This window comes from Boleophthalmus pectinirostris, unplaced genomic scaffold (assembly GCF_026225935.1).
Source record: "Boleophthalmus pectinirostris isolate CB_2022bp ecotype Guang Dong unplaced genomic scaffold, ASM2622593v1 HiC_scaffold_4, whole genome shotgun sequence".
Lineage (NCBI taxonomy): Eukaryota > Metazoa > Chordata > Actinopteri > Gobiiformes > Gobiidae > Boleophthalmus > Boleophthalmus pectinirostris.
Genome location: NW_026571353.1, coordinates 43,038,280 through 43,048,279, shown reverse-complemented (window position 1 = coordinate 43,048,279; position 10,000 = coordinate 43,038,280). Strand labels below are relative to the sequence as shown.

Below are 10,000 nucleotides of genomic sequence, written 5' to 3'. Positions count from 1 at the left end.
CAGATGTTCGTGGACGCTGAGTCGGTCAAACAGGACGTTGTGCTGGGGACAGATCCCGAGGTTCTGCCGGATCCGGTCCATCTCCGTGCGGATGTCGTGCCCATAAATGGTCGCTGAGCCGGAGGTGGGCGGGAACAAACCCGTGAGGATCGACCTATCAGAAGCAAGAACACACTGGAATCAGAAACATGACATTCTGTCGCCGTGGAAATTTTGTGATTTTAAGAAGTTAGTTTGATCTTCGGTGGAAATTTACCCTCACGCATGGAGGCTGGTGGTGTTTTTGGGGTACTCACATGGTGGTGGTCTGTAGGTGGTGTTTTTGGGGTAATCACATGGTGGTGTTCTGTAGGTGGTGTGTTTTTTGGGGTATCAATGGTGGTGGTCTGTAGGTGGTGTTTTTGGGGTAATCACATGGTGGTGTTCTGTAGGTGGTGTTGTTTTTGGGGTACTCACATGGTGGTGGTCTGTAGGTGGTGTTTTTGGGGTAATCACATGGTGGTGGTCTGTAGGTGGTGTTTTTGGGGTAATCACATGGTGGTGGTGGTATCACATGGTGGTGTTCTGTAGGTGGTGGTGTTTTTGGGGTACTCACATGGTGGTGTTCTGTAGGTGGTGGTGTTTTTGGGGTACTCACATGGTGGTGGTCTGTAGGTGGTGGTGTTTTTGGGGTACTCACATGGTGGTGTTCTGTAGGTGGTGGTGTTTTTGGGGTACTCACATGGTGGTGGTCTGAAGGTGGTGTTTTTGGGGTACTCACATGGTGGTGTTCTGTAGGTGGTGGTGTTTTTGGGGTACTCACATGGTGGTGGTCTTGCCCGCCCCGTTGTGCCCGAGGAAGGACACCACCTGGTCCTCGTGCAGGTTCAGGCTCAGTTGGTTCAGGGCCATTTTCCCGTCGGGTTTATAAACTTTGGTGAGTTTATCGATGCAAACGACGAGAGGAAGATGAGCAGGTTCTTCCTCCAAACCCCGCAGCTCCTCTAAAACAAGACCAGGACTCAACTAGGACTCAACCAGAACTCAACCAGGACTACATCAGGACTACACCAGAACTCAACCAGGACTACACCAGGACTCAACCAGGACTAAACTAGGACTCAACCAGGACTCAACCAGGACTAAATCTGAACTAAACCAGGACTGAACCAGGACTGAACCAGGACTAAACCAGGACTACACCAGGACTCAACCAGGACTACACCAGGACTACACCAGGACTAAACCAGGACTAAACCAGGACTGAACCAGGACTAGAGCAGGACTAGAGCAGGTACCTGATCGGCGCTGGTCCATGGCGCAGGCTTGGTCTTCCTCCATGATGCTGAGGTGGGTGGTTCCTCCTCCACAACACTCCCACGAGTCGACGCGCCCGCTGCCCGTCCAGTACGACCTCTGCAGGGGGAAGAACCAGGGCCGAGGGAGCCCGTACATGCCTGGGCACACACACACGGGCACATACACACACGGGCACATACACACAAGGGCACATACACACACACAGACACACACACACACAGAACAGAGAACAGAGTCAAATACAAAACCTTTAAAGTCTGTTCCCCTTAAAATCTCTCAGGATGTTGGGGTCTTGGGGTGTCTTAGGTTCAGGGTATCGGGTATCGGGTTATCGGGGTTTTGGGGTCTTCGCGGTCTTTGAATCTTGGGGTATCGGGCCGTTGGGGTGTTGGGGGCTCAGGGTCTTGGGGTGTAGGGGTCTGAGTGTGTCGAGGTCTCAAGGTGTCAAAGTCTCGGGGTCTCGGGGATCACGGAGTGTCAGGGTCTCAAGGTGTCAGGATTTTGGGGTCTTGGCGTCTCGAGATGTCTGGGTCTCGAGGTGTCGGAGTCTCAAGGTGTCAGGGTCTTGAGGTCTCAGGGTCTCAGAGTCTCGTGGTGTCAGGGTCTTGATGTCTCGGTGTGTCGGGGAGTCTTTGGGTCTCGAGGTGTCTGGGTCTCGGGGTGTCGAGGTCTCAAGGTGTCGGAGTCTTGAGGTGTTGTGGTCTCAAGGTGTCGGGGTCTTGGGGTGTCGAGGTCTCAAGGTGTCGGAGTCTCAAGGTGTCAGGGTCTTGAGGTCTCAGGGTTTCAGAGTCTCGGGGTGTCAGGGTTTTGATGTCTCGGTGTGTCAGGGGGTCTTTGGGTCAGGGTGTCGGGGTGTCGAGGTCTCAAGGTGTCGGAGTCTTGAGGTGTCGGGGTCTTAAGGTGTTGGGGTCTCGAGGTTTTGTGGTCTTGATGTTTTGTGGTCTCGAGGTGTCGGAGTCTCAAGGTGTCATGGTCTTGAGGGTCTCGGGTTCTCAGAGTGTCAGGGTCTTGATGTCTCAATGTGTCGGGGAGTCTTTGGGTCTCAAGGTGTCAGGGTCTTGATGTCTCGGTGTGTCGGGGAGTCTCTGGGTCTCAATGTGTCGGGGTCTCAAGGTGTCAGGGTCTTTGGGTCTCAGGTTCTTTGGGTGTCGGGGTCTCAGGGTCTCGGGGTCTCAGGGTCTCAGAGTCTCGGGCTGTCAGGGTCTTGATGTCTCGGTGTGTCGAGGAGTCTTTAGGTCTCAGGGTGTCAATGTCTCGAGGTGTCAGGGTCTTAAGGTGTTGGGGTCTCGAGGTGTCGGAGTCTCAAGGTGTTAGGGTCTTGAGGTCTCAGTGTGTCGGGAGGTTTTTGGGTCTCAGGGTGTCGGGGTCTCGAGGTGTCAGGGTCTTGATGTCTTGGTGTGTCAGGGAGTCTTTGGGTCTCAGGGTGTCGGGGTCTCAAGGTGTTGGGGTCTCAGGGTGTCAGGGTCTTAAGGTCTCAGGGTGTCGGGGTCTCGAGGTGTCGGGGTCTTAAGGTGTTGGGGTCTCGAGGTGTCAGGGTCTTGATGTCTTGGTGTGTCGGGGAGTCTTTGGGTCTCAGGGTGTCGGGGTCTCGAGGTGTCGGGGTCTTGAGGTGTCAGGGTCTTAAGGTCTCAGGGTCTCAGAGTCTCGGGGTGTCAGGGTCTTGATGTGTTGGGGTCTCGAGGTGTTGTGGTCTCGAGGTGTCGGAGTCTCAAGGTGTCAGGGTCTCAGAGTCTCAGGGTGTCGGGGTCTTGATGTCTCAGTGTGTCGGGGAGTCTTTGGGTCTCAGGGTGTCAGGGTCTCAAGGTGTCAGGGTCTTGAGGTTTCAGGGTTTCAGAGTCTCGGGGGACTCTGGGTGTCGGGTTGAAAACGAGCACCCCTTCTTACCTGGGTGCACGGCCTCGATGTACCAGCAGAGGACGCCGTAGAGCGCCGCGTCCAGCACCAGCATCATCATGGACAGGCCCAGGTGGAAGTCGTCGCCCTCGACCGGAGACTGGCAGATGGTTCTCCACTGGATGCCCACGCCCGCCACCTCATACAGGGCGAAGTACTTCGAGCCCAGACCGAAGGCCGTGGTGGACATGAGGGACTGGCACCGGACGAGAACGTCAGACCAGCAGAAGTAGTAGTAATAGTAGTAGTAGTAACAGTAGTAGTAGTAGTAGTAGTAGTAGTAGTAGTAGTAGTAGTAGTAGTAGTAGTAACAGTAGTAGTAACAGTAGTAGTAGTAGTAGTAGTAGTAGTAGTAGTAAACAGTAGTAGTAGTAGTAGTAGTAGTAGTAGTAGTAGTAGTAGTAGTAGTAGTAGTAGTAGTAGTAGTAGTAGTAGTAGTAGTAGTAGTAGTAGTACAGTAGTAGTAACAGATAGTAGTAGTAGTAGTAGTAGTAGTAGTAGTAGTAGTAGTAGTAGTAGTAGTAGTAGTAGTAGTAGTAACTAGTAGTAGTAGTAAGTAGTAGTAGTAGTAGTAAGTAGTAGTAGTAAGTAGTAGTAGTAGTAGTAGTAGTAGTAGTAGTAGTAGTAGTAGTAGTAAGTAGTAGTAGTAGTAGTAGTAGTAGTAGTAGTAGTAGTAAGTAGTAGTAACAGTAGTAGTAGTAGTAACAGTAGTAGTAGTAGTAGTAGTAGCAGTAGTAACAGTAGTAGTAGTAGTAACAGTAGTAGTAACAGTAGTAGTAACAGTAGTAGTAATAGTAGTAATAGTAGTAGAAGCACAGAATTTTATCTGTACTGACCACCAGAGGGCAATGTTCCCTTTGCACATGCCATAGAGATCTAGAGACCTTTGCAGTAGTATTTGCAGTAGTATATGCAGAAATATTTGCAGTAGTATATACAGTAGTATACAGTAGTATATACAGTAGTACTTGCAGTAGTATTTGCAGTAGTATTTGCAGTAACAGTAGTATTTGCAGTAGTATTTGCAGTAGTAAATACAGTAGTATATACAGTAGTACTTGCAGTAGTATTTGCAGTAGTATTTGCAGTAGCAGTATTTGCAGTAGTATATACAGTAGTATTTGCAGTAGTATTTGCAGTAGTACTTGCAGTAGTATTTGCAGTAGTACTTGCAGTAGTACTTGCAGTAGTATTTGCAGTAGTTCTTGCAGTAGTAGTACTTGCAGTAGTAGTACATGCAGTAGTAGTATTTGCAGTAGTACTTGCAGTAGTAGTACTTGCAGTAGTAGTATTTGCAGTAGTACTTGCAGTATACTTGCAGTAGTAGTACTTGCAGTAGTAGTATTTGCAGTAGTACTTGCAGTAGTACTTGCAGTAGTAGTACTTGCAGTAGTAGTATTTGCAGTAGTATTTGCAGTTGCAGTATTTGCAGTAGTATATACAGCAGTATTTGCAGTAGTAAATGCAGTAGTATATACAGTAGTACTTGCAGTAGTTTATACAGTAGTATTTGCAGTAGTATTTGCTGTAGTACTTGCAGTAGTATTTGCAGTAGTTCTTGCAGTAGTAGTACTTGCAGTAGTAGTACTTGCAGTAGTAGTATTTGCAGTAGTAGTACTTGCAGTAGTAGTACTTGCAGTAGTAGTATTTGCAGTAGTACTTGCAGTAGTAGTACTTGCAGTAGTAGTATTTGCAGTATTTGCTTTGCAGTAGTATTTGCTTTGCAGTAGTAGTACTTGCAGTAGTAGTATTTGCAGTAGTATTTGCAGTTGCAGTATTTGCAGTAGTATATACAGTAGTATTTGCAGTAGTAAATGCAGTAGTATATACAGTAGTACTTGCAGTAGTATTTGCAGTAGTATATACAGTAGTACTTGCAGTAGTAGTATACAGTAGTATTACAGTAGTATTGCAGTAGTATTTGCAGTAGTTTTGCAGTAGTAGTACTTGCAGTAGTAGTATTTGCAGTAGTAGTACTTGCAGTAGTAGTACTTGCAGTAGTAGTATTTGCAGTAGTACTTGCAGTAGTAGTACTTGCAGTAGTAGTATTTGCAGTAGTACTTGCAGTAGTACTTGCAGTAGTAGTATTTGCAGTAGTATTTGCAGTAGTAGTATTTGCAGTAGTACTTGCAGTAGTACTTGGGTTGTAGTACTTGCAGTAGTAGTATTTGCAGTAGTATTTGCAGTAGTAGTATTTGCAGTAGTAGTATTTGCAGTAGTACTTGCAGTAGTACTTGCAGTAGTAGTACTTGCAGTAGTAGTATTTGCAGTAGTATTTGCAGTAGTATTTGCAGTAGTAGTATTTGCAGTAGTAGTACTTGCAGTTAGTAGTATTTGCAGTAGTATTTGCAGTAGTAGTATTTGCAGTAGTAGTACTTGCAGCAGTAGTATTTGCAGTAGTAGTATTTGCAGTAGTACTTGCAGTAGTACTTGCAGTAGTATATACAGTAGTATTTGCAGTAGTATTTGCAGTAGTAGTATTTGCAGTACTATATACAGTAGTACTTGCAGTAGTATATACAGTAGTATTTGCAGTAGTATTTGCAGTAGTACTTGCAGTAGTATTTGCAGTAGTACTTGCAGTAGTAGTACTTGCAGTAGTAGTACTTGCAGTAGTACTTGCAGTAGTAGTAGTAGTTTGCAGTAGTAGTATTTGCAGTAGTATTTGCAGTAGTAGTATTTGCAGTAGTTAGTAGTAGTTTGCAGTAGTATTGCAGTAGTATTTGCAGTATTTGCAGTAGTAGTTTGCAGTAGTAGTATTTGCAGTAGTAGTATTTGCAGTAGTAGTATTTGCAGTAGTATTTGCAGTAGTAGTATTTGCAGTAGTAGTATTTGCAGTAGTACTTGCAGTAGTACTTGCAGTAGTAGTATTTGCAGTAGTAGTATTTGCAGTAGTAGTATTTGCAGTAGTAGTAGTAGTAGTATTTGCAGTAAGTAGTATTTGCAGTAGTAGTGCAGTAGTACTTTGCAGTAGTAGTACTTGCAGTAGTAGTAGTTTGCAGTATTAGTAGTATTTGCAGTAGTATTTGCAGTAGTAGTATTTGCAGTAGTAGTACTTGCAGTGGTAGTATTTGCAGTAGTATTTGCAGTAGTAGTATTTGCAGTAGTAGTACTTGCAGTAGTAGTAGTATTTTGCAGTAGTAGTATTTGCAGTAGTAGTTGCAGTAGTACTTGCAGTAGTAGTAGTAGCAGTAGTAGTATTTGCAGTAGTAGTATTTGCAGTAGTAGTAGTATTTGCAGTATATAGTACAGTAGTACTTGCAGTAGTAGTAGTACAGTAGTATTTGCAGTAGTATTTGCAGTAGTATTGCAGTAGTAGTATTTGCAGTAGTACTTGCAGTAGTAGTACTTGCAGTAGTAGTATTGCAGTAGTATTTGCAGTAGTAGTAGTAGTATTTGCAGTAGTATTTGCAGTAAGTAGTAGTAGTAGTAGTAGTATTTGCAGTAGTAGTATGCAGTAGTAGTATTTGCAGTAGTATTTGCAGTAGTAGTATTTGCAGTAGTAGTACTTGCAGCAGTAGTATTTGCAGTAGTAGTATTTGCAGTAGTAGTATTTGCAGTAGTACTTGCAGTAGTAGTATTTGCAGTAGTATTTGCAGTAGTAGTATTTGCAGTAGTAGTATTTGCAGTAGTACTTGCAGTAGTACTTGCAGTAGTAGTATTTGCAGTAGTAGTATTTGCAGTAGTATTTGCAGTAGTAGTATTTGCAGTAGTAGTATTTGCAGTAGTATTTGCAGTAGTAGTAGTAGTAGTAGTAGTATTTGCAATAGTATTTGCAGTAGTAGTAGTAGTAGTATTTGCAGTAGTATTTGCAGTAGTAGTATTTGCAGTAGTAGTAGTACTTGCAGTAGTACAGTAGTAGTATTTGCAGTAGTATTTGCAGTAGTAGTATTGCAGTAGTATTGCAGTAGTAGTATTTGCAGTAGTAGTATTTGCAGTAGTATTTGCAGTAGTAGTATTTGCAGTAGTAGTATTTGCAGTAGTACTTGCAGTAGTACTTGCAGTAGTAGTACTTGCAGTAGTAGTAGTAGTAGTTTGCAGTAGTACAGTAGTGCAGTAGTAGTATTTGCAGTAGTACTTGCAGTAGTAGTATTTGCAGTAGTAGTATTTGCAGTAGTAGTACTTGCAGTAGTACTTGCAGTAGTAGTACTTGCAGTAGTAGTATTTGCAGTAGTACTTGCAGTAGTATTTGCAGTAGTAGTACTTGCAGTAGTACTTGCAGTAGTAGTACTTGCAGTAGTAGTATTTGCAGTAGTACTTGCAGTAGTAGTATTTGCAGTAGTAGTATTTGCAGTAGTACTTGCAGTAGTAGTATTTGCAGTAGTAGTATTTGCAGTAGTAGTATTTGCAGTAGTACTTGCAGTAGTAGTATTGCAGTAGTAGTAGTAGTACTTGCAGTAGTAGTTAGTAGTACGTAGTAGTAGTAGTTTGCAGTAGTAGTATTTGCAAGTACTTGCAGTAGTAGTATTTGCAGTAGTAGTATTTGCAGTAGTACTTGCAGTAGTAGTATTTGCAGTACTCACGGCGATGCACTTCTCGAAGGCGGTGATCTTGTCGTGGGCCACTTCCTCCCTGATGGCGATGTACATATAAGGAACGTAGCTCAGGAAGTAGATGATTCCTCCACAAGCAGAAGCCAGTTTGGCCTTAGAATAAAGAACCGACACCAGGAAACTGTGGAGGGACCAGAACACGTCACCTCTGACCCTCTGACCCTCTGACCCTCCTCTAACCCTCCTCTGACCCTCTGACCCTCCTCTAACCCTCTGACCCTCCTCTGACCTCCCCTCTGACCCTCTCCTCTAACCCTCCTCTGACTCCTCTGACCCTCCCCTCCTCTGACCCTCTGACCCTCCTCTGACCCCCTCTGACCCTCCTCTAACCCTCCTCTGACCCTCTGACCCTCCTCTGACCCTCCTCTAACCCTCCTCTGACCCTCTGACCCTCCTCTGACCTCCTCTGACCTCTGACTCTGACCCTCTGACCCTCTGACTCCTCTGACCCTCCCTCCTCTGACCCTGACCCTCTGACCTCTCCTCTGACCTCTAACCCTCCTCTGACCCCTCTGACCCTCCTCTGACCCTCCTCTGACCCCTCCTCTGACCCTCTGACCCTGACCCTGACCCCCCTCTGACCCCCTGACCCTCTGACCCCCTCTGACCCTCCTCTGACCCCCTCTGACCCTCTGACCTCTGACCCCTCTGACCCCCCTCTGACCCCCTCTGACCCTCTGACCCTCCTCTGACCCTCTCCTCTGACCCTCCTCTGACCTCTGACCCTCCCTGACCCTCTGACCCCCCTCTGACCTCCTCTGACCCTCTGACCCTCCTCTGACCTCCCCCTCTGACCCTCTGACCCTCTGACCCTCCTCTGACCCTCTGACCTCTGACCCTCTGACCCTCCTCTGACCCTCTGACCCCCCTCTGACCTCCTCTGACCCTCCTCTGACCTCTCCTCTGACCCTCTCTGACCCTCCTCTGACCCTCTGACCCCCTCTGCCTCTGACCCCTCTGACCCTCCTCTGACCCTCTGACCCTCTGACTGACCCTCCCTCTGACCTCCCCTCTGACCCTCTGACCCTCTGACTCCCTGTGACCCTCCTCTGACCCCCTCTGACCCTCCTCTGACCCTCCCTCTGACCTCTCCTCTGACCCTCTGACCCCCTGACCCTCTGACTCCCTCTGACCCTCTGACCCTCTGACCCTCTCCTCTGACCCTCCTCTGACCCTCTGACCCCCCTGACCCTCTGACTCTCTGACCCTCTGACCCTCCCTGACCTGACCCTCTGACCCTCCCTGACCCTCTGACCCTCTGACCCTGCCCTCTGACCTCTGACCCTCTGACCCCCTCTGACCCTCCTCTGACCCTCTGACCCTCCTCTGACCCTCTGACCCTCTGACCTCTGACCTCTGACCCTCTGACCTCTGACCCTCTGACTGACCCTCTGACCCTCTGACTCCTCTGACCCTCTGACCCTCTAACCCTCTGACCCCTCTGACCTTCTGACCCTCTGACCCTCCTCTGACCCTCCTCTGACCTCCTCTGACTCTGACCCTCTGACCCTCTGACTCTGACCCTCTGACCCTCCTCTGACCTCTCCTCTGACCCTCCTCTGACCCCTCTGACTCTGACCCTCTGACCCTCTGACCCTGCCTCTGACCCTCTGACCCTCCTCTGACCCCTCCTCTGACCTCTCCTCTGACCCCTCTGACCCTCCTCTGACCCTCCTCTGACCCTCTGACCCTCTGACCCTCTGACCCTCTGACCCTCTGACCCCCTGGTTACCAGAACATGATGGTGGCGGTGGCGTAGACGGAGAGGAAGAGCCAGATGATGAGGGGGTCGCTGTGGAGCAGGACTCGTCCGTACTTGAGGATGGCGGTGAGCGCCGTGACGGAGACGGACAGCTGCACGAAGCCCGTGATGAACCAGGCCACCCAGTGCACGGCGTTGTTCAGCCCCATCGTCTTCATCACCTGCGGAAGAACACGAGGGGTCAGACCCAAGTCCTACGTGCGCGTCTACGGCCGAATGTTCGGCAGTTACCGTAGAGACAGACGCGGACAAAAAAGTTTTAAAACAGTTTTCACGTTCCTGTGATCGGAGCGTCACGTTCTGTCCACGAGTTTGAGTTTCAACAAAAAAAGGTGAAAGTGACTCACTGGAAAACACTGTGCTAATGCTAACGCTAATGCTAGTGCTAATGCTAACAAAAAAAATAAAAATAAAAATAATGATAATAGTAATAAATTAAATACTACTACTACTACTACTACTACTACTACTACTACTACTACTAATAACAATA

At 47.5% G+C, this 10,000-nt stretch overlaps 1 protein-coding gene across 1 annotated transcript in view; it reads right to left on the bottom strand.

Moving 5' to 3' along the window:
* The window catches only part of abca2 (ATP-binding cassette, sub-family A (ABC1), member 2), a gene marked incomplete at its 3' end in the record, with an annotated part of 51,808 nt that continues 41,808 nt past the window's right edge, over positions 1 to 10,000 (bottom strand). The window contains 6 exon segments of the mRNA XM_055161999.1: positions 1 to 154; positions 803 to 983; positions 1,278 to 1,436; positions 3,184 to 3,388; positions 7,716 to 7,866; positions 9,478 to 9,668. Of these exon segments, the coding sequence (XP_055017974.1) occupies positions 1 to 154; positions 803 to 983; positions 1,278 to 1,436; positions 3,184 to 3,388; positions 7,716 to 7,866; positions 9,478 to 9,668 (1,041 nt within the window).